At 38.9% G+C, this 24,444-nt stretch overlaps 1 protein-coding gene across 5 annotated transcripts in view; it reads left to right on the forward strand.

Moving 5' to 3' along the window:
- The window catches only part of MTRR (5-methyltetrahydrofolate-homocysteine methyltransferase reductase), a 50,176-nt gene that overhangs the window by 23,742 nt on the left and 1,990 nt on the right, over positions 1–24,444 (forward strand). For all 5 annotated transcript variants that reach the window (XM_055112163.1, XM_055112164.1, XM_003809224.5 and 2 more), the window contains 11 exons: positions 337–454; positions 3,013–3,391; positions 8,204–8,326; positions 10,960–11,113; positions 11,874–11,962; positions 14,431–14,611; positions 16,681–16,723; positions 18,028–18,214; positions 21,028–21,146; positions 22,164–22,256; positions 22,365–22,547. In XM_055112163.1, coding sequence (XP_054968138.1) covers positions 337–454; positions 3,013–3,391; positions 8,204–8,326; positions 10,960–11,113; positions 11,874–11,962; positions 14,431–14,611; positions 16,681–16,723; positions 18,028–18,214; positions 21,028–21,146; positions 22,164–22,256; positions 22,365–22,547 — 1,669 coding nt within the window. The remainder of the gene's footprint in view (positions 1–336; positions 455–3,012; positions 3,392–8,203; positions 8,327–10,959; positions 11,114–11,873; positions 11,963–14,430; positions 14,612–16,680; positions 16,724–18,027; positions 18,215–21,027; positions 21,147–22,163; positions 22,257–22,364; positions 22,548–24,444) is intronic.

The raw sequence follows: 24,444 nt of genomic DNA on the forward strand, positions 1-24,444 counted from the left end.
ATGACAGATATTGTGGTTTTGCAACCTGTCTGATCCTTGTTTTAAGATTTCCATATTTTTACACATAGTCATGGAGATGAAAATGTGAAGCCTTTTCTTTCAACAGCGGCCAATAAGTATTTTGTTTCATTATATCTGCTACTTTTATATTGTAAAATAGAAGAAAACTGCCTACATGCATAGTATTACTCAAGGAGAATAAAATGTGAAGCTCTGCATTATTACTCCATCCATAAGAGCATGAAATAGTATTATTTTAGATATTTTATTTACCTAGTCTTTGTGTCCTTAAATTTAAACTTTATTGTGTATTAATTATGTATTTGGGCTCTCTAGGTCTCGGTGATTCAGAATACACCTACTTTTGCAATGGGGGGAAGATAATTGATAAACGACTTCAAGAGCTTGGAGCCCGGCATTTCTATGACACTGGACATGCAGATGACTGTGTAGGGTAAGGGCAGTGTTCTCTGTTTACTCCAATAAGCCCTCTATACATGATGGAAGTTCATTTGTAAAACATGTCGGCTTTTCACTTAACACTGAAATTTTCCTCATGTTTTACTTTTGTTAGCTTTTTTAGCTTTAGGATCCAAGAGGGTCAGCCAGAGATTGATTTACCTATTTTGCTGATTTTCTTTTGTGTCCGTCTCATCCTTGTCAGTATGTGCTAACGGCAAGAGTTAGAAAAGGTGCTCCAGTACAGTTATCTTTATTTTAAACAGTGTAGGTATTTGCAGAAATCAGCTTGTTCTTTAGGAACTTTAATCGTGCATGTGCTTCTCTCTGCCATGCACATGGAGCCTTTGGATTGGGCTCTTTACATGGAGGGAGCCTGGTGAGCCACACTTCACTGTTAGAGAACACAGGTCTGTGGGCCTTCGCTGCAGGCTGCATTGCTTGGTGTGCTCTTACCCTCTGAACGGCCATTTGCCACCATGCCAATCAGACGTTTACAGACGCATACTTTATCTTTTCATTACTTTTATTCTTGTTTTTACAAGTCAGTATTTCACCCATTGCGCCACCTTTCAAATCATCCTGATGTGTTTATTCAGTGGTCCTACAGATATTGTCCTATAACTTACTTAGCCTTCAACTATTTTAGCCAGATGACAGCACACACCCTTGATTTTTTTCTAGTAGGTCCATGTGTTAATTTAATTTTCACTCACTATGTTACTGAATAATCTGTTTATGAGAAAATTACAAATTCAGCAAATGTCTTGCTTTTCGGCATACTGTATTTCTGCTGAACTCACCCCTGTGCCCACTTCTTCCATCTTTCCCTTCAGCTCTGATGCCGTGGGTTTTTTCCATATCGCCAGCACACATATTCTTCCTGATTGTGACAAAGCTTTGTGACATTTCCTTGGGAATTCACTTTAGCTCTGTACCTTTATATTGAGCTTTGTTCTTTTGCCAGAAGCTCATTGACATTAAATGCTCAGTCTTGTATGAGCTGTGTTTAACTGTTAATGTAATGCTTGTGTCATCCATTAGGCCCATCACTCATCCAGATTTCACTTCTCTTCAAAGGCTTTCATTTTCTCTGTTGATTTATTGGTGTAAGTATTAAAATGCTTGACTGTATATTTCAGTAGACTGTAGTGCTTAGATTTTCAACCTAACTACCTTACTTGAATTTTTCCTTTTTCTGAAATGAAGATATTTTCAAGACATTCTTGCTTGATGTGCCACCACACTAATGGGGTTACGAATGCACACTTGAGTCCAATACCTGGGTTCAAATCCTTGCTCCCCCACTTACTGACTGAGATCTTGGTTGAATTAGTTAAGCTTTTTGTTCCTTGGTTTTTGCCTCTATGCAGTAGATAACAGTAATCTATTTACTGTGTAAGCTTCGTAGGAGGGTCAAACGGATTAATACATGTCGTCCTCTTAGAAGAGTGCCTGTCATCATGTAGTAAACACTCAGTGAACGTTAGTTCTCCTGGTTGTGCATACTATCACCTTAATATTTCTGAGTTGTGAGAGTGATATTTTACATGTAGCTGTTATTGTTGAACTGTAGTTTTATAAACTTGTTTTCACAAAGGCTCCTCAGGGCAGCTCTAATGTGTAACCACATTTTGAGTAGTGTACCACATGAGCACCTCCCGAGCACAGTGAAGTGACAGCCTGAGTCATAATGAGACACAGGCCTGAAATCTGCCTCCTCTTGGTATTCATTTCGCTTTAGGAATTAGAATTTAATTGAACCTCCTTTGAGCTGTGATTAAAAGTGGTGTTATTTCCATAGCCCTGACACGGTCTTATCCACTGACTCTACTTAAACTTGTCTGTTCAGGGAATGGCTGTTGTTATCATAATTTGTTAGTAGCAGGTGGACTGCCACATTTAAAAAATCTGTTTATGATGAATTCAACTTTCCCAAAGGAGGGTTGCTTTTTTTTTTCTCCTGTTGTCAGCCTCCCTGGGAATTTTACTAAAATAAAAAAATAAATAAAGGCTTTAACTATTTATTTAGTCCAAGGACTTGGCATTAATCCATAGTGATTTCTTGGTGATATTTTAATCTGTAGGAAACAGATCAGTAGATCAGTAAATTGGCTAGGCAAAAAAAAAAAAAAATGCATTTGATTGATGGAATGAGCATTTGCAGCATTATGGTAGCCTTGGATTTTGGTTAAGTTCTGTTAGCATTAGTATGCCTATTTAAAATTATATCTTCTTAAAATAAAGTTTACCAATTCTGGAACATTAGGAGGAATTCTATTCCTGTCATCCTATTACTAGAATATCTTCCTATCCCTCTTCATTTCTTTTACCTTTATACATACTCATGTTTTCAGCTACGGTGCTAATGAACACATAATATATCCTGCTTATTAAAACAATCATGAAGTATTTTTTGTATTCCGAATGGTCTTCATAGTGTTTCTAACAAGTGCATACTTTGCCAAATGGACAGACTGTCATTATCCTGTTCTATGTTCAGATGGAGAACTTAGGCATTTGTTTTGTTTTTCCTTTGTTTTTACTGTCCAGTTTAGAACTTGTGGTTGAGCCGTGGATTGCTGGACTCTGGCCAGCCCTCAGAAAGCATTTTAGGTCAAGCAGAGGACAAGAGGAGATACGTGGCGCACTCCCGGTGGCATCACCTGCATCCTTGAGGACAGACCTTGTGAAGTCAGAGCTGCTACACATTGAATCTCAAGTCGAGCTTCTGAGATTCGATGATTCAGGAGGAAAGGATTCTGAGGTTTTGAAGCAAAATGCAGTGAACAGCAACCAATCCAATGTTTTAATTGAAGACTTTAAGTCCTCACTTACCCGTTCGGAACCCCCACTCTCACAAGCCTCTCTGAATATTCCTGCTTTACCCCCAGAATATTTACAGGTATATCTGCAGGAGTCTCTTGGCCAGGTAAGGAAGTTTTTCTTTATGCTATAGATGCTATTTAATCATGGATGTTTGCTTTGAGCTTTTAAATTATTACTACATTAGAAGAGAGGTCAACAAACTATGGCTTACTGGCCCAATGTGGCCCAGAGCCTTTCTTTTGTAAATAGATTTTACTGGAACACAGCCATGCCTATTCATTTAGGTAGTGTCTATGACAGCTTTTGAGCTGCAGTAGCAGAGTTAGTGGTTACCACAGGGGCCTGCAATGCCTAAGGCATTTGGCCCCCCTTCCAGTAAAAGTTTTCCCACCCAGGTATTACAAAAGGTCTTGTATTATTACTTCTGTATTTGAAGAAGTAGATAAGAACTCAGTTTCGTCATTATTTTGGAGAACTAACAACTTGGTTTCTCATTTTAGATGAGTCAAACAGAGATAAGTTGTGTGGGCAGTGAGTTGAGTATCACATTGCATAATAGCTCATTTCTCCCCACAGTCAGTGTATGGTACCCTGAAGTTTTTCTAACCTGCTTAAAATAAGTTTCCAGAGCAGGCAATCTTTGAATGCAGGGCTAAGCCCTCTTTCTGTTGAGTGGCTGTTTGGAGTTCCACATGGACTTTTCTTACAAAAACCACACCCTTACTGCAGCTATTACCAGTTTTAATGTCTTGTTTTTTTAATGAAGACAGATTTAGACATTTAAGAAATAATTTGGATGCAGCATCTTTCTTGTATATTAGCACTGTTTGTAAACACCTGGTATGATAGCAATTTTTTTAGCATCTTTTATAATGTCTTTCTAAAGCTTTCATGTAAGTACGATTTTGTGTGTAAACAACTATGGGCTATTGTTTTTGCACTTGTACTTCATTATTTTGTGAATTGTTTAAGTGAGATAATTGCAGTAAGTGTATCTCAGTCTGGTTTGGGAACAGACACAACGTATGCCTGGACTGGTGGGAGCAGAGTGCAGTGTTGCACCACAGACAGGATCAGTTCATGGCAACGGGGATAGAGATTAATCATTAATCTGACTAGGAGTTTTAAATTAGCCAGAAGATCTGTTAAGAGTTTATGGGTTTTTTCCGGGAGGCGGAGGTTGCAGTGAGCCAAGATTGCGCCACTGCACTCCAGCCTGAGCGACAGAGTAAGACTCCGTCTCAAAAAAAAAAAAAAGTGTCTGGGTTTTTTCTTAATAGAAAGTGTCATTAAATAGGCTTGAGTTGTTAATAATGTAGTTAAAAGATTTAACAAATCTGAAGTACTTAAGGGAGACAATATAAATATGAAATAATATACTGAGAGAGTAAAGAATTGGGAAAAAAAGAATGTTTTTTAGGGCATCCTCTTGGGACCATTGCCTTGAGGCACAGAGGGGTTGGAAGCAGGATTGGGCACAGTGAGAAGCTGAGCTGCGATGCAGTCTCAACAAAGGCCTCAGTCAGCTCCTCGCCATATGGTACCTTTCTCCCATGTGGAAGTATTACCTCTAATAACCAGAGGGTCTTCTGGGTTGTGTGGTAGAGCGGCAGGACCTGTTAACGAGCAATGTCACTTGGACCTGCTGTAGAGCCCTCTCCTGCTCTGGGCCCCACGCAAAGCTGGTGGCCTTTTCTGTCACCTGGTATTTGGGTCTCAGCAGTCCTCCCAGGTATGGAATGTGCTACCCACAGATCCTGAAGAGACTTAGCAGTGGTTCTGCTTCTCTCTAGGAGAAGTGAGGTACAAGGTGCACTAGTGTGGCCTTTACTTGGAAGGGGATGTCCTGACGTGCACCAAACTGTTAGAACCCTAAAAATTGTGCTGGCACTGCAGGCCCTTTAATTGCATAGGGCATGGGTCTTACCAAGGACTGCACTGTTCTGGCCACTCCTCGTTGCTCATACAATGCACCTGATAGAGTAGGCTAGTGAGGTGCTTTGCAGGTGTTCCACATTTATTCAGACTCTTATAACAGCAGGCAGGACTTATGATAGCCCCGGGGCATAATTGTAAATTTATACATTGTTCCAACGCAAAGTGAACTGTTTCTGATCCTCTTTAGTGATAGGGTTGGGAAGGAGCACTTTGACTAAATCATTGTCCGTGTACCTGAGGCCATGCTAGTCTACTCTGTCAAGGAAAACCAGCTTGCACGGAGGTTACAGTGGACCTGTTTCTTGTTTGAGTTTCGAGTAGTTCAGTGTCATCCCCCAGGGTTTGTGTGGTTTTTGCAGTGGTCACACTGGTGAATTAAATGGAGATACGATAGAGACCATCCCCTGTGTCTACCAGCTTTTTAAGGATGTCATTTCTCTCAGGATGCCATTTTGTTTCTCTTGTTCTATCTTGGTGTTTAGGGAGGAGGAGGGCGTCAAATTCAGAGACTTCTTCTTGGCCCTCCCCATGATGATAGATCTTACGTCATAGGCCAAGAATTCGGTGTTGCCCTGTGCCAGCTGCTGAGTGGCCACTGGAGGTCCTGGGCCGGGACTCCATTTACCGCCTGGCCCCCATGTGCCTTGCTGTCATAGATGAGCTATGCTGATGCTTTGGGTCCCTGGGTAACAACATTCATTTGAACCCCCTCTTAACAGACCCTGGAATGTTTGCACATTCCCCTTAGCCCAGTGTACATTTCCCCTTTGGGAGAAGGACTGCAGAAGCCATTGTCAAGTACAGTTTCTATAGTGTCTCACAGTCCCTCCTCCTAGGGACCTCTTCTCTCCTATAGTCAGTGGGTTGCAGGTCTGGAAACAGGGCAAAGGATCGTTTTTATTGGAGCAGCGGCCTACAGCTCCTTTTACATGCCTCCTTGATTTCTTTTCATTGTAAGGATTGATCCAGTGCCTTTGTGGGCTGCCCTTTTTTACATCTGTGTTCTGCCCTCCTCAATTTAGGACCTCAGCTGTGTTGTGTGCATTCTCTCCTAGCTCCTGTGGGGGCATAGTGCTCTGTCATATACTTTCTTAGGGGTTAGTCCCTTACCTTCCTTAGCTAGCGCAGTGCTTTAGTGGCCGAGTGTGTCGCAACAACCCCAGTTATTGGTCTAGCAACCAGAAGAGGGGATGGGGTGTGGTAGTGGGGGTACAGGCATATGCTGTGGGCAGAGGTCCTTACACCATCCAGATGCGAGAAGGGAGTTCTTACTCTTCATGGGAGGGACTGGCCACATCTGCAGGCTCAAAGAGTTCAAGGGAATCTGGGTAGGAAGATTTTTAAGGGAATCTGGGTAGTCAAGATTTTTAAGGGGTTCTGGGTAGTCACGATTTTTAAGGGAATCTGAGTATTCAAGATTTTTTCCCCAGTTAGTCCTTGGCTTTCTCTGCCTTCACTGTCATGGGCTGCATGAGATGACTGTGTCTTTCTAAGCTCCTGAGGATGTCCCCCGGCTTAGTTCTATTTTAGTTTTACTTAGTTCTTAATTGGTGATTTGTCCTTTAAGCTTTTTGCATTTTTTTTCAAGTGCGAGTGAATTTTAGCCGTAGCCCGCCAAGTCCCACCAGTCTTCTCTTCTGCTGTTTCTCTGTAGTTCTCAAGCACCTGATGGATCTTGCAAGGTGATGCATTTGCTTCCACTGGCTCTCCCTGCTACTTATGGTTGCGTTGTTGCTGTGTGCCAGTGCCGTCTGTCTGCTCTCTCACTGGTGTGGTGTTCTCATTGTCAAACAGGCAGATGATCCATCTCCAGACTCCATTTTAGCATCTTTCCCAGGCTACCCTGGCACTGACTGTCACAGGCTGGTTCCCAGGAGTCAAACAGTGAGATGTTTTTAGGGCATCCTCTTGACAGCATCATCTTTGGGCATGGAGGGATGGAAGCAGGATTGGGCACAGTGAAAAGCTGAGCTGCTGTGCAGTCTCAGCAAAGGCCTCAGCCAATCCCATAGGGTTCTCTGGAGCTGGTGGGTCTTCAGAGTTCTCCTGAGTTGGAACGAAGAGGCTGGACCTTTGTAGTCTTTGATGAGACATTGGATGTGGGTTGCCTCTGAAAGGAGGTGTGGGCAGGGGCAAGGTGTGACCTGAGAATGCTGAAGTGGTTCTTGCAGGTGGCAGAGGTAGTCATTGTCAGCACTGCCATAGCCTTTGCAGAAGGCAGTCTTCTTAGGGGTACGTCTCAGTACCCCCACATTATGGCTCCCAGACACCCAGAACTGACCTTCATCCCAGCTTTCCCATATAGCCACTTATCCACAATTAATTGACTAGTACTGTTGAAATATTTTGTTTTTAAACTTAGGAATATAGGAAAGGAGTAGGGAGTATTATAAAGAACTGGGATTTTTTGCAGTTTTCCAAGACCTACTATGTCCAGTACAGGAGCTGCTGGCCACATATAGCTACTCAAATTTAAATTAATGAACATTTGTTAAGATTAAGAATTAGTTTCTTAGTGACACTACCTGTATTTCACAAGCCATATTTCAGCAGCCATATGAACAGCATTGCCCCACACTAGGGGGTTCCTGTGACCGTCTACACACACGTGTTGCATTCTTAAACATCTTTCACATTCTTCAAGATCTCTCCTTCCTGAAACATTTGCATACATTCTGTTTCCCTTTACGTAGTTTATTAGGAAAACTACTAGATCTTTACATGAACATGCCAGTATTTTTATTGTCTATGTGTATTTCAGAAATTCTAATGTCTAATAGATAAAGAGTTTAAAATAGAATTGAGCTTCTGTTCTGAAAAGCTAGCTCCATATGTCTGCCCTCATTCATTTACCTTGGAAATGAATACTGACTAGCCAGGAAGTTTTGTAAGCCCCTATGGATCTTCCATAGTCACTAATTGAAAGAAGGGTATAATTGAAAATTGCACTTATATTTTGTCACATTTGTTTCTCAAGGAGGAAAGCCAAGCATCTGTGACTTCAGCAGATCCAATTTTTCAAGTTCCAATTTCAAAGGCAGTTCAACTTACTACGAATGATGCCATAAAAACCACTCTGCTGGTAGAATTGGACATTTCAGTAAGTTGCAAAATTTATTTCTCAGCACAGTAATATTGTCAAGATGTGCAGAAAGAGTTGTGTGGCGCTTGGTTATATATGCTGAGTTGTGTGGTGCTTGGTTACATATGCTGAGTTGTGTGGTGTTTGGTTACATATGCTGAGTTGTGTGGTGCTTGGTTACATATGCTGAGTTGTGTGGTGCTTGGTTATGGATGCTGAGTTGTGTGGTGCTTGGTTATGTGTGCTGAGTTGTGTGGTGCTTGGTTATGTGTGCTGAGTTGTGTGGTGCTTGGTTATGTGTGCTGAGTTGTGTGGTGCTTGGTTACATATGCTGAGTTGTGTGGTGCTTGGTTATGGATGCTGAGTTGTGTGGTGCTTGGTTATGGATGCTGAGTTGTGTGGTGCTTGGTTATGGATGCTGAGTTGTGTGGTGTTTGGTTACATATGCTGAGTTGTGTGGTGCTTGGTTACATATGCTGAGTTGTGTGGTGCTTGGTTATGGATGCTGAGTTGTGTGGTGCTTGGTTATGGATGCTGAGTTGTGTGGTGCTTAGTTATATATGCTCAGAAGAATGAGAGGTCTCTGACAGGACATCTTGCCATTTTATTCCTGACCCATCATTTTTTTCTCTCTTCTATTTTCACACCTATTTTCTTTCCACTTCAGGGAAGGACTAGGGAAGAATGGCTGGAGGAGATTCAGCCTGAGAGGAAGATGCTGGCTGACTCAATAAGCCATGAAAGAATAATGGGATCAGAACAGCATTTTATATATAAGAGGCCCAGGAAAGGAAGCTGTCCACTAAGGTCAGCCAGGAAGTTAGAAATAGAGCCTAAGGTCAAGCGAGGTGGCTCTCGCCTATAATCCCAGCACTTTGGGAGGCTGAAGGCGGTCACTTGAACCCAGGAGTTCCTGGGTAACATGGCAAGACCTTGTCTCTACAAAAAAATACAATAAGTAGCTGGGCATGGTGGTGTGTACCTATGGTCCCAGCTACTTGGGAGGCTGAGGTGGCAGGACTGCTTGAGCCTGGGAGGTTGAGACTATAGTGGGCTGTAATTGTGCCACTGCACTCCAGCCTGGGTGACAGAGTGAGACCCTGCCTCAATTTTTTTAAAAAAAGAAAAGAAATAGAACCTAGACAGGCAGGTTAGGGTTAATTCCTCAAGAGCAGTGGTTTTGATTTCTTGACAATCTGGAAAAAATTATGGACTCTCCCGAAAAATGATTACACTTGTCCCTTAGTATCTTCGAAGGATTTGTCCCAGGACCCCTTTCAGATACCCAAATCCTCAAAGCTCAAGTCTCTTATGTAAAATGTTATAGTATTTGTATATAATCTATGCACATCCTCCCCTACACTTTAAGTCATCTGTAGATTACTTACAGTATCTAACACCACGTAAGTAGTTGCTATACTGTATTTTTAAGGTTACATTATTTTTACTGTTATTTTTTATTGTTTTTTCCGTCCCAAATATTTTCCATCCAGGTTTGGTTGATTCTGAGGATGGAGAACCTGAGGATATGGAGGGCCAACTGTATATAGAAACATTGACATACAGTTTTAGTCTGAGATGTGCCTCTATGCACCCCCTCCATGGGCCCCCTTCCTACCCTCCACACCCTGCTGGAATCCATTGACCTTAGGTTAAGAAACTGACTGATAATCCTAAAATAAGTGTTTGAGTACCTCTTCAAAGTCATTTAGCTCAACCGTTTATTTTATGAAAGTCTTGAGAGGTTAAGTGGGTTGTTCTTTCAGAAAAGCAAGGGCACATTAAGGCTGTCTGTGTAGATTTAATCAAACTTCCTAACAGAAAAAAAGAAATACAATGTGTCAAAACTAGATGGTTTTGCATCCATAAATATTAATACTATGTACACCAAAATGTTTTTTATTCTGGTATTTTACATTTTTGTCATAAAGAGGCAAGGGTTGGTCTGTGCTTAGTCCAGTCTGTCTCCCTTGCTGGCAAGAACTGTGAGCTTGTGTCATTGTGAGAGGCTCCTTCCCAGAGCCCTGGCCTGCATCTTTATCACTCTGGGGCTTAGAGGCAATGGGCCTAGTAATAGACTTGACTTGGGAAGTGGTGACTTTTTCAGCCTATGTTTGCTCACAACCAATATCGAGCCAGATGGTGTAATGTTTTATACTTAAGGAAATAAAGTACCCTTTCCTGTCACCTAAAGGAAAAGAGTAAAGTAAGGAGAAGAAAATTGAAAACCAATGCATTTGACCATAATTAGTTTCTTTTGGTCATAATGTATGTTTTCGTGTGTGTGTGCATGTATGTTTTTGTAAGAGGGATTTTTATATTTACATGGGTTATTGAAAACACCATAGGACCTTACTTTGTAGAGAACAAGGAAGGTCTGACTTCCATTCTTTAAGTATGATAAAAGGCAAAACACTGGATAACTACCAGATTTCTTTTTAATAGTAACTGCTAATAATGAAAGTATGTTTATTTGGTTAGTTGGGCTTATTTTTTAAAACAATTGTGTTTTTTTTTTTTTTGAAATTCCGTTTTCTGAGTTCATATATTAAAATCATAATATTGAAAACTATATTTTTGTTACCCTACAGCTTAAACTATGTAACACATATAATGTATTTTTTTTTTTTTTCATTTTGGCTCTTCTCTAGAATACAGACTTTTCCTATCAGCCTGGAGATGCCTTCAGTGTGATCTGCCCTAACAGTGATTCTGAGGTACAAAGCCTACTCCAAAGACTGCAGCTTGAAGATAAAAGAGAGCACTGTGTCCTTTTGAAAATAAAGGCAGACACAAAGAAGAAAGGTAACAGCCCTGATGCTGTGACGTTGGGGTGTTGTGGGCCAGTGGACTGGAGCTGATGGTGAGAGTGTGGCTCTAAGGTTCAGGGTCCTGTGTGGTGGCCGCACAGATGCCTGGGGCTCAGCTGCGCATCAAGGTCCGGGAACACAGGCATACACTGGTATTGCTAGTTTCTTAACTTTCATGTTAATTGCACTGAATAAGAAGATAATGGATGTTCTTATTATTGGACATTTGTGGACCTGAAAACTGAGTGTAAATGTAGTTTTTGAGAAGCATCGGCCTAGGTTATTTTTAAAAATTCTTTTCCTGTTATGTTTACTTCTCATAGTATGTTTGTTTTTGCTCATTTATTATATAAAATAATTGCTTTTTCCATAATTAAGAGAAGTTATTTATTTTTCAAAATATAAATATATTATTTACTTAGAATCTTGAAGTAGTCCTAAATTGATTTTTTGAGAATAATAATGCTAATGGAGTACTGCTGTCTTTTTAGCTTTCTGTTCCTTAATTTTAAATAACTTTCCTTTCTTTTATTTGGCCTATCTTGAATTTATAGTCTTTTTATGGTTTTGTAAGGTGGAGTTTTTTACTGTATTCATTTTGGGGAATTTTTTTGGCTGAATAAACATTGCCACAAGTCATGTTGCACTTTGATGCGCTGTAAAGTACTACAGTAATTGTGTTTTGGGGAGTGTGTAAAACATTTTATTCTTCATCTTCTATGTCATGAACCCCTTTCCCGTCTTTACCTGAAAAGGAGCTGCCTTACCCCAGCATATACCTGCGGGATGTTCTCTCCAGTTCATTTTTACCTGGTGTCTTGAAATCCGAGCAATTCCTAAAAAGGTATTTTTTTCTGTCTTCTTCAGGTAACTATTTTAAAATATGCTTAGCTGTATTTAGGATTGATTAAACAAATTTAGAATATGCCCTTTGCAGTCTTAAAAAATGTGATCTTGATAGCATGTTTTTAATATTAGTTCCCAAGGGTGTGTGCTATCATCGTAACTATCATCTACGAATCTTTTTATGTTGTATTTGCATTTAAATTTGTGTTTTCTATTGAAATGAGGGCTTAAATAGGGCTTTTTCTTAGTCTAAATAGGGCTTTTTCTTTGTCTTACTTTTACTAGTTATTAACTACGTAGCACATTCCACAGTGATGGAGGTGACTGCAGTTGACCTTGTGTTACCCAGCTACACATTGCTGCTGCTTCTTTAATTGGTGACAGAAAGCCAATGAGAGCTTAGGATTCCCCCCAACCACCACTTGCCACTTCCTACAGTTGTTAAGATCTACTTTGTGTAATACTACATAACTATTTATTGCTGTAACAGAATGCTTCAGGAAAAATGGAAGGGTTTTGGTAGGTAATAATCAATTTTTATGTGAACTTGGAGGTAGAATAATCCACTAGATGTCAGTATTGTACCAGGAACTGTTTTTTTTAAAACTACGTGTAACTGATTTCTTCTAACCAGCTCCCGGAAGTGGCCATTAATGGATAAAATTTTTCAAATGTGCCTTGCCACACTTGTATTGTCAGTGAGCATAAAGAGTGTTGTAATTAGGCCACCATCTCCCCAGTGTGGTTTTTGTGTCATTTTATTAATGTGTTTATTGCATTTCTAGTCTTGGGTGAGTAAAGTACTTTAGAGAGAGGCTCAGCTCTCTCTAAATAAATAAATATATATTTATATATATAGATTTATATATATATAGATTTATATATAGATTTTTATATATATTTATATATAGATTTATATATATATTTATATATAGATTTTTATATATATTTATATATATAGATTTTTATATATATATTCCATCTTCCTTTCCTGGTAATCAGCTCGAGATGCAATTTGAGTATTTAGAATTAATTTACTGTAATGAAAGCTTACCGATTAAGTCACAATTTTGGTTCAGCTCTACCCTTTTAAAATTTGTATAAAGTGTGTGTGTATGTCTGTATATGTGTATATATATGTGTGTGTATATATGTGTGTGTATGTGTATATTTGTGTGTGTGTATATATATATATATCTGGGTTTTTTTCAAAAATAGTATGCTCATTGGAAAAATTCTGGATACAGAAATAAATAACCCAGGAAACCAAAGTATTTTATAATCAAACCCTCTGAGTTAACACTTGAATTTTGTTTTCCTGAGGAAAATATGGGTATCCATATTATATGTGCTGTTCTATAACTTGCCTTTTTAACTTAAATCAAGAATCTATATATTTCAGGATGGAAAGAGTTTTAATGGATACTATGGATACACCATTATTTGTTGATGTAATTATGGGCAATTGAGTCATTTTCGCTTTTTCACTATTAAAAAAGGCAAACTTTCTTGTACTGTATTAATTTTTGAACACTTACTTGAAGTATATTTGTAAAACAAATTCCTTGGAGTAGAATTGCTGTTTTAAAAATATTTACATTTTAAATTGTAGTAATGTTTGTCAGGTTTGTCATCTTGTTCTCCAAAAACAGTGCAGTATTTCCTGTTGTAGTACCATAAAGTTTTTGTAGTTCTAAAGTGAAAAAAGTATGTTAAAGGAAAAATTGTCACTGTTTTAGCTTTTAATTTAGGAGATTGTATTGGCTTTAGAATTTACAAACTGTTATTGGTAGATTTTTTATTATCTTGCCAAAGTCTTTGCAGAGATTTGGGGCGTCCATTCAGCAGTGTTTCCTGAGTCCTTGTTTTTGTTCAACGCTGAGTTTGGCACTTGGAGGAACATGTGTAATTTGTTAGTGTCCAGGTATTTTAGACAGAGATTCTTCAGCCAAACCTTTGGAAACCCGTGACTCCTTTGGGAACAGTGATTTTGTCCTCCCTGTTAAGGAAGTCCAGGACACAATCATCTTGAGCCATGGAATTTAAAGTAGCACTACCCATTAGCATTTCACGTAACATTTGATGCAGATAATTACTGAAGTGCTTTGTTCCTAAAGAGCCCTTGAGAAATAAGCTATGTCTGCATGTAATTAATAACTTGTAATTGCATTGAAATAAAAAATTCTTACTAGCAAGTTTGATGTTTTGTTCAGGAGTTTAGACTTTGAGAATTGAGATTCAGAATTTTATTAGTTTTATTTATTTATTTATATTGTGGAATTTTTCTAACAGGTCAACATTAAAGCAAATGGTAAATTAAATTTCCTCCTCCTGATAATAGCTCCTAGTGGCTTTCTCATTTTTTCTTGGGTAATTGGGTGCATCCCCAGGCAGACATTTAACTGAATATTCTAATAGCTCTACCCACAAATTGTGTCATAATTTAAGGCGGGCTCCTTTTTGTAGGCATTTTTGCGAGCCCTTGTGGACTATACCAGTGACAGTGCTGAAAAGCGCAGGCTACAGGAGCTGTGCAGTAAACAGGGGGCAGCCGATTATAGCCGCTTTGTACGAGATGCCTGTGCCTGCCTGTTGGATCTCCTCCTCACTTTCCCTTCTTGCCAGCCACCACTCAGTCTCCTGCTCGGTGAGTAGTCGCTTTCACAAGCACCGTGGTGGCTGTTCGTGCACTGGTAGGCGGGCCACCTTTCTGTGGTAAAGAAAATTTGCTGCTCTTGTCTTACCCTTTGTATCCTATGCCTAAAGAATATATCTAAATGAATGGTGGTGATTGGTAAGTAAACATCTTATATCTTGTCTTCAGGGTGCTGTGACATCTGTGTGCCCTTCCAGAAGTCACAGAATTCCCCTTCCAGACTTTTGGTTTTCTTTTTTTTCCTTCCAGCAGTGTCACTGTCATTTTCTCTCTTAATAGAGTCAGTTGTTACTCTCTTTTTTTGGCTCAGAATTGAGCATCTTTTCTAATTTAACTTTTTTCAGAAAGGTTGTTTAGCTAAATGTCTAAAAATGAGCTTCCTATAAAATTTTCTTTTTCAAAGCTAACGAACATCATATTTAATTGAAAGAGGCTGATGCAGTCTGTGCTGTGTGCAGAATGCAGAAATGCCCCCATCTGAGCAAGTCCAGATCGAGGGTCCTTCAAGAGCAAAAGGGGACTGTGTCATACCAGTGCAAGTCAACATACTCATGGTACTGCCAGGCAGAGAACCATCATCCCATTTCAGATGAAAAGTAACCCATTTTTTTGCCCAGAGTGACTCTTCTAGTCCTCATACTCCAACAGAAGAGACCTCAGCATTGTCCCTGAGCAGTCGATGTCCTAGGACCTCTCTGTGGCTCTCAGGAAGGGATTGAAAATGCTTGCTAGGGGTGAAGACTAAGCGCTTTATAGGACTTCAAAGCCTTTATTACTTTCTTGTGCTTGTAACTTTGTCATCTCCTTTCCCATAGTGGTAAGTAGTCATGCCTTTAACATTTGCATTTTTCTTTGGTAACACCAAAACTTATATTGTCCTTTTTACTCTTGGGCCAGCAAGATCCTTTTCGATGCCCAGTACAATTAAAGGCACACTTCTTTGCAAGTCAGGGCCTGATTTCTCCTCCTTTTTCTTAGTGTTTTTTCCACTTACGACCTCCCCAAAATGGTAAGACCGTGTTGCTGAATGAGGCTGCTCTTCTTGCCATTCTGTCCTCAGGCTGGCCCTCTCACCCTCTTCAGTGAAATCTTTGAGAACCATCAGCAGGAATAGGATGACAGAACACAGGGTGGGGAGTTCTAAGTAGTATTAGAAAGTTCTCTTATCATATACTAATTTATTGCAATTCTTTTTGTAGATTTTTTGTTACCTTTTAGAATGTTTGTAACAATACCACGTTGTGTAGTTATATAAAAAAATTAAAGTCATTGGGACTTATAAAAAATTATATTATTTTCTAATTAAGAAAAATTAAAATATCTAAAGCTTGATATCAAGTTGAACACCCTGCTAAACCTTATTTTGATGTTTAAAGCTCTATGCCATTATACATAGACCTTTTCAAATTTTCAATTAAGTAACTGCTAAAAATAAAACATACCAAAACATAAAACATTTCAAAGTTTATTAGTGGATAGTTCAATATTTAAATACAGATTATTTAACCTGCTTTTGAAAGAATACCTACGTATTTTGAAATCACTGAATTTTTTTGATAAATTTTTAAAAACCAAACACTTTAATTATTTTAAATGTAAGATGGAAAATATTTCAAGCCTAAGCATTTTCAGTAATTCTTGAAAGAGTAGCCTTTAATCTTTTTGGGATCATGACTTTATTTTAAATCTGAAAACTGGGCACCTCCCTGCAGAAAACTGCACATACCTAGTAAGGGTTTGCTGAGCTCCTCACCTCTGAAGCCAACTTATGGACCCTTTCCTAGAAGCCTTTGCTTTCAAAATTCGCCTTTGGGTAGAAATACTGATTTAAGAGTAAGAAAATGCATCTTACCTGGTTTTTAACTTTAGGAGTTGAAAGAAAAAATAGTAATATTTTACTTGAACACAAAGTTTATACATGCGCTTAACTATGATTTAAAACTAGAACATGATTTATTTTGAGTATTCTAAATAAGACATGGAATTTTTTTTTTTTTTTTTAGGTAAGGTTATTTTCAGTAGTAGTGAATTAATAATTGCTTGTTTTTATTTTTTTCTAGAACATCTTCCTAAACTTCAACCCAGACCATATTCGTGTGCAAGGTACTAATATTTATTCACATAATATATAGCATTGTTTCTCCAAAATCTTAGGACACTCAGGCTTCCAAATCCTTAGAGTTTACTAATTTATTCAGTGAAAAGTTACCTGCTTTATGGAAGACAGTAACAGGCATAATAAAGCAGAAGAAGAATCACAGAGCTCCTGTCCTCTGGGACTTCATAGAATTTAACATCTTGGGTGGCTTCCCACGGCCCAGCACTATGTTTCCCCACTTAGGAGTCTCAGGCTCCTCCACATGCTTCCTGTGTCCGTGTGCCCAGCCACCTTCACTGAGTGGCAGCCGAAGGCAGGGGAGACAGAAAAGTTCCACTATAAAACATTTGATGAGTCCGGGCGTGGTGACTCACTCCTGTAATCCCAGCACTTTGGGAGGCCGAGGCGGGTGGATCACGAGGTCAGGAGATCAAGACCATCCTGGCTAACACGGTGAAACCCCGTCTCTACTAAAAATACAAAAAATTAGCCGGGCATGGTGGCAGGCGCCTGTAGTCCCAGCTACTTGGGAGGCTGAGGCGGGAGAATGGCGTGAACCCGGGAGGCGGAGCTTGCAGTGAGCCAAGATCGTGCCACTGCACTCCAGCCTCGGCAACAGTGATACCCTGTCTCAAAAAAATAAAAAAAAAAAAACATTTGATGAGCACTGGCTTATAGGATTCTCCCTGTGGCCTTCGTTCCATTGCACAGCCTCTACCATTTTCCCGTCTGGCTCTCTGTTTTGCCTTTCAGTAATAATACAAGAAGGTGCACCATTCTTTTGGTTGAAAAGGGAATTAAGAATGAACTCAAGTTCTTTCGCATTATTTACCCTATAATGTGAAAATAAATCTGCTTTTGTAGGGATGTCTTTTAAAGATGTTTTTACTTTGAATTTTTAGTTTTCTCCTTTCTGGGTGTATACTTCAGTCACTTTCAAGTTTTATGATCTTACCAGTAGATAATGTATGGATATTTGTTAGAATTTATCCCCATTTCTTCATATTGAGTGAATGAATCCTTTACATGAAGATCCTTAGGGCATATTAGTTATTATAAATCTCATCTAGTCCTAGTGCAAGCAAATAAAATTGGAAACTTTCTTGAATAACAAAACGTAGGGTATGAGAGTGTGAAGGTTGGGGGCAGTTTTTAATTACGTAATAATGGCTTTCCTCTGTGAGGATTTGGAAGGTAGATTAGAGCCTATAAGGAAATATTTCTAAACTGAATAAAAAAAGGATTTGTTTGACCCATATGTGTAGTAGTACTGATATCGAGTTCAAAACTTGTCTGTGTATCTTTGCAGCTCAAGTTTATTTCACCCAGGAAAGCTCCATTTTGTCTTCAACATTGTGGAATTTCTGTCTACTGCCACAACAGAGGTTCTGCGGAAGGGAGTGTGTACAGGCTGGCTGGCCTTGTTGGTTGCTTCAGTTCTTCAGCCAAACATACATTCATCCCATGAAGACAGCGGGAAAGCCCTGGCTCCTAAGGTAAGAGATTAGTACCTTAACCTCAGCATTGTTAACTCATACTCTTTGTTTGATTAGAAAAAACAGTGTTGTCTCACCCACATCATTCATTACTATCATAAGAAAATTTATGCTGTTCTTGAATTTTAAAATCTCTATTGCAAGAGCAGAAAACTGTTTACTTCCATGTACTCTTTAACTAGTGTGTGTATTTTCTGAATGTATAAAGCATGAATTTTATATAGTACGGTCTTTGCTTGTCCTCTTCATGGAAAAGAAGACCTTTTATGTTGATATTCTTGGTACATTGGCCTGGGGAAGGGTGGAGAACAGTCTAGGAAGTATTTAAGGGGGGTGATGAGAGACAGTCTCATTTTATGTTTAAGATGTATACTGCCTCTCAAATAAGTAGTTTTACATTGGGGGTCTGAGGGCAACTAAAGATTAATTTTATATTGTCCAATTTTGGCTAGTAGGATTCCCGCATCCCTGTTTCTCTGCTTTTGTTATCTGTGGTGTCTGCCATCTGAACTTGTGCCATTATTGAGAAGACATATGGCTGTAAATACTTTTACAACACCTAGGAGTAAAAGGTTATGTGATTTTCTCAACAGATTGTGGACACTTTACACTTGGACTCAGTGACATCTTTTTATGTTTTGATACGGCACTCAGCAGAATTTCGAGACCACGTGTGTAGGCAACAATTTAAAGTTGTCCACAAGAATGGTTGAAATAAAGCAACATTTCAGGCTTTATCATGAAGTCCTCTTTCTTCATGGTAATGAAGAAATCAGTGATTCACTTGGAGTGTTGTCTTAGGAGAAGTTTGGTTTCTTTATTAGAGTTGAAAGGTTCATAGACCTCAATAGTGGGGATTAGGACTTCTTGGGATATACTTGAGAGGTTAAGGGGTGATTGCTGCTTGAAATTGCTGTTTAACTTGATATTTTTCCAGTCTGCTGCCTGGAACAGAGAGATGCTTTATTGTGTTCTCTATACATCATGTATTCATTATACATCAAAATATTAGGAACCTTACAGAAACTTTCTTTTTTGAGAAGAAATATTATAGTACTGATATACAAGTATATGTCCCTTGGTGATTGTATAAAGATAGCAGATGATCTCCAGAACATTAAAAACAATGTGTGTCCATCATGTATCGTAAACACTAAGCATGGGTGCCTTTCACCTACTTCTCCTTTCCTCCCTCCCTCTCTTCTTCCTTCCCCATTTTAACAGATTTTTATTAACTATCCAATCTATATGCAGTAGAAGTGCAGATATGAAGGATATAATTTAAAACTATCTGAAATTACCTGTGCTTGTGTTGTGTTTTATTACAAATTATACAGAATGTTGACTTTTGCAAGACCTATCACACGCCATGCCCTACTATGGCGGGTAGTACAGTTATTCACAGATTAACCCTGCCACTGATGTTCAGCCTGGCTGTGTGAACAGAAGGACATCTGCCACATCTAAGCAGGAGCACTAAGCCTGTGGGCGTGGTATAGCTTGGCTCTCTTCCTATCTGCCATGATATTCTCTCCACATAGACCCCCAAGTGAAGCAGCCCCACAGCCTTCGAGGAAGAGAGCCCCAGAACGCAGAAAGTGTGCTGTTGTCACAGGATCTTTGTACATGTGTTTTTCTTTTCTGCCAGGAACATGCTCTGGCATGGCTAACTCCCTTGATTCAGATCGTGGTCAAAGGTCTCATTGTAGACATGGGCCTTCTTTGACATTGGTGTTTGAATTAGCAGCTCACTGCCACACCCATCATTTCCTTACCCTGTGTAATTTTGCTTCCTAAGACATTGGGAAGTCATTACCCATCATTCTGTGGATATATGTGATAATGTGTATGTTTATTTTCTTTTCCTCCCACTAGAATGTAAGTTCCATAAAGACAGGGGCGTTGTTTTGTTCATTTCTGTATCCTTAATGCCTGTCATAGTGAATACTTTCAGTAAATCTGTTAAATGAATGAAGCAAAGAAGGCTAATGTAATGTTAACTAGTCTCATTCCCAAGTAAGAGCAGTAATGAGACACAGCTTTGCCATTCCTTCATTTAAAAGGTATGGTGTTCAGGCTCGTCATTACTTCCTACAGCTGTCCTTGAGTTAAAAGTTAAAATGTATACAGTTACACCACCATGCAAGGTGGAGGGGAATCCTGTCATTCTTAAACCTTGGTATCAGTATGACTTTTGCATATGACAGTGAAACTGGAAGTGAAACATACTCAGATTGATTCAGAAATATCTTTTGAAATTTTAACAAAAAGATTTTGATAATTATATGATTTGTTTAGTTATAACAAAAATAATTCTGGGTAATATTGGACCCAGAATAGCAAATACAGCACCATTATCTGGAATATTTGGAGCAGCCCCTCAATTTCTTTTTAAGGTGCCTGACTTTTATTTAAAATTTTTCAACCTGATCGTGTTGCTAATCTTTATTGTCTTCATATTTAGGGTACATTTCTCCATAATATATACTATTGTCTGCCCACCAGAAAGCAGATCTTATCCGTAGACCAAGAAACATGATTTGATTATCTATTTAGAGTTCTACCTCAAAGACACCATGCCTATCATTTTTTAAAACATTTTTTATTTGAATAGAAAAGAAAAATTTGCAAGACAAACTTCTTTCTGTAGTGACAAATGTGCTCATGGTTTCAATAAAATCTGATGCCACTATTTAGTGATGTTTCTTTGATGGGAATTTTCCCTTTCTGATTTGTTTAGCAAAGATCATCTTGATTATATACTCTTGCCTAGGTTTTCTTTCATACTTACCACATTTGATGTAATATTTCAGATATCCATCTCTCCTCGAACAACAAATTCTTTCCACTTACCAGATGACCCCTCAATCCCCATCATAATGGTGGGTCCAGGAACCGGCATAGCCCCGTTTATTGGGTTCCTACAACATAGGTATGTTCTTTTTTTGGCTAATGGGAAAATGTATTCCTGAGTAACCGTTTTTGTTTCTTTCGTCATTTTGAGGATAATTGGACTTTGATTATAAAATTTTTATTTAAAAAATTATTATTCAATGTGCGATAACATAATTTGTCACCATGGGAAAAGTAAACACACAATGTTGTAGATTGTGCTTTGTACTAGAACTTCCTTTTTTACTGTGGCACTTTTAGTTTTTTCTTTTCTCAGCTACACTGTGGTTTATAGCATATGTGGTTGGGGACAAATATTGGGCATACCTTCGTACTGTGATGATATACAGCTGTTATATCTATCCCTTAATTGGATACAATTGGTAGTGACAGAGATCCAATTTTAGTAAAAGTTTCAACATTAAACTCAAACATCAGTAATTTTCAACAGAATATTAATAAGTTTAACTTCATATCAGAACAGAAGTATTTGATATGAAATAAGTAAAATAAAATTGTACTTCTGTTTATATTTGTGAAGTAATGAGCAAGTCTTAGGTACTATTTGTCAGATAGTAGAGTCCTGTCCTTCGGACAGTTATTTTATTTTGTTTTAATTTTTTCCTTAAGCAAAAGCATAATCACAGATGTCTCTGTCTCATCAGTGTGTTCACCATTTCGTAGACACTTTACACATTCTGCCTTTAACAGCCCTGAGCCACTTTTCCATAGTACAAGTTCATTTATTCATAAAATTGCTATTAATGTTATTGAATGTAGAACTCTCTCTAGATCTCACAGTGTGATACTTTGAATTGTCTTCATTTTGTGTATGTCGTATGTAGCTGCCTCTCCACACACTTGCCTAGTGTGGCATCTGCTCGAGTGGCCATGACAGCCTGTGGAGAGTAAAATGCTAATTAAATGACTGAATGTTCAGTTGCAGAGATGGATTTTACAAATCCGTCTGAGTTTGTTGGTGGTAGTTCCTAATGAAAGAGATTGGTTTTACATATTCTTTATATCACACACCTAAACTTTTTTTTTTTCCACTTAGAGAGAAACTCCAAGAACAACACCCAGATGGAAATTTTGGAGCAATGTGGTTGTTTTTTGGCTGCAGGCATAAGGATAGGGATTATCTATTCAGGTATTGTACAATTCCAGTATTGTACTCAACCACTGAGTGTACAATTCTAATTCTCAGACTTTTTCAGCTTGACAACCTTTTAGTGATCCATTATATATTATATTTCAGAAAAGAGCTCAGACATTTCCTTAAGCATGGGATCTTAACTCATCTAAAGGTTTCCTTCTCAAGAGATGCTCCTGTTGGGGAGGAGGAAGCCCCAGCAAAGTATGTGCAAGACAACATCCAGCTTCATGGCCAGCAGGTGGCGAGAATCCTCCTCCAGGAGAATGGCCATATTTATGTGTGTGGGTGAGTCATTATCGTGCCTAAGTCGGGTAGGAGAGGGCCATCAGTGATGTCTGTAGAAGAAAAAAAGGACTGAGAAGGCAATAATCTAGATATATAGGGATAAGACATTTGATTCTTAAGTACAGGAATAGAAATAACAGTTCTGAAATGATTTTGACATATTTAATAGCCCAGAAGTTGTTATTATCAGGGAAATAGTGGTGGAAGTTAATGCTTGCATTGTACATTCTTGGTACCATTTACTTACCTGTTTTTAGCCTCTGAAAATTACACTCATGTTACTACATTAATCATGTGACTTGAAATCTCCAGATTGATTTTGTTATATATAAGAATAGGTGATTTGTGCTGTTGTGAACTATTGATAAGTAAGAAAGAAAAAGTATGATTTTTGATGCTGAGAATGTGGATACTAGGATTCTTTTTCTTCTAGGCGTAATTCGTGGTGATAAAGTTGAAACATTCTGTGTTACTAAATTTGATCTACTTTCTGAGGCAAGATCTGTTACAGGAACCCGTAATTGCCATAGAAAAATTGTTTAATGCTTATTTGCTTATTTTGATGAGACTCAAAAAATTTCTGCTAGTTAAAAAGGAGTTTTGAAGTAAGAAATTCACTTTTTCATCCAAACACATTCCTAGGATTTAACACATTCTCTAAGTCAGGTTCTTTTTTTTTCAACTGTAATGCAGAAGACAAAATACTGGCATCGTGACCCAGAACATATGGATAAAGATAATTGAAACAAGTTTCATGAAACAAAACAACGTTTTCTGTTTAGTTTTTATAACACATTCTGATCATTTCTCTTCCATTTTATTTAGTTTGCTTTAAAAGCTAGCTTTGGCTACTAAGTTAATTTCATGTCCTTTCAATAGATTTTGACTCCTAATTGAAAAACATTGCTTTAGGTCAATAAAGGGCAGAAATTCTAGACATTGTTTTGGTTTACGTTTTCCTTCGCTTTTAATGAAGTATTTAATCTGCATTTCGTTTGGCGAGGACAGTGTCATCGGTGGTCAAATACAGGCTGGAGTTTTAGAGATGCACCTCTAAATAGTAGAGGCAGAGTTCATTGTACAGATCACAGATAACTGGTCATTGAGAACTTGGAGAATATCTTAAATGTCCAGACTCCTAAAACATTATTCCAGAAATAGCTCCTCCCAGTCACTGGTGCTTTACTTGTCATATCTGTGAAATGCACTTGGAAGCATTAATAGCAGTGGTCAGAGGGCTCAGAAGGAAACCCTGGGGCACTTGAACATTGATCGTCCGTCAGGGAAGCAGGAACAAAGTAGACAGAAGGAACAGCCACTGAAGAAGCAAAATTGTCCCAAAGCCAAGAGGGCGCTGTCTCAGGGAGGGAGCTTGTACTGCTGATGAGTCAAATGAGAAGACAGCGGAGCAGGATCATGGGGTATAAGTTCCCTGAGAATAGTGGAGAGGAGAGCCTCTTGAGACAGGTGAGACAGACGCCTCTCAAGAAATTTCACTGTGAGGGGCCAGGACATGTTCAGTTCCTAACATACTAGAGTCTTGTCTGACACTTCGCTTCATTCAGCAAACACCTGAGTGCTGGCTAATCGCTTGGGGCATATTCAGATGTCGATAGATACGAGGATATATTAGTTTTTCTGTTGAGGAATACCTGAGACTAAAGAAAAGAGATTTAATGGGCTCATGGTTTAGGCTGTAGAGGAAACATGGTGCCAGCACCTGCTTCTGGTGAAGACCCCAGGAAGCTTCCACTCTGACAGAAGGCAAAGGGGGAGCAGGCACCTCACACGGCAAGAGAGGGAGCAAGAGGTAGGGGGAGGTGCCACACTCTCAAATAGCCAGATCTCTCAGGAACTCAGAGGGAGAATTCACTCATTACAGCGAGCATAGCATCAA

Source organism: Pan paniscus, chromosome 4 (genome assembly GCF_029289425.2).
Source record: "Pan paniscus chromosome 4, NHGRI_mPanPan1-v2.0_pri, whole genome shotgun sequence".
Lineage (NCBI taxonomy): Eukaryota > Metazoa > Chordata > Mammalia > Primates > Hominidae > Pan > Pan paniscus.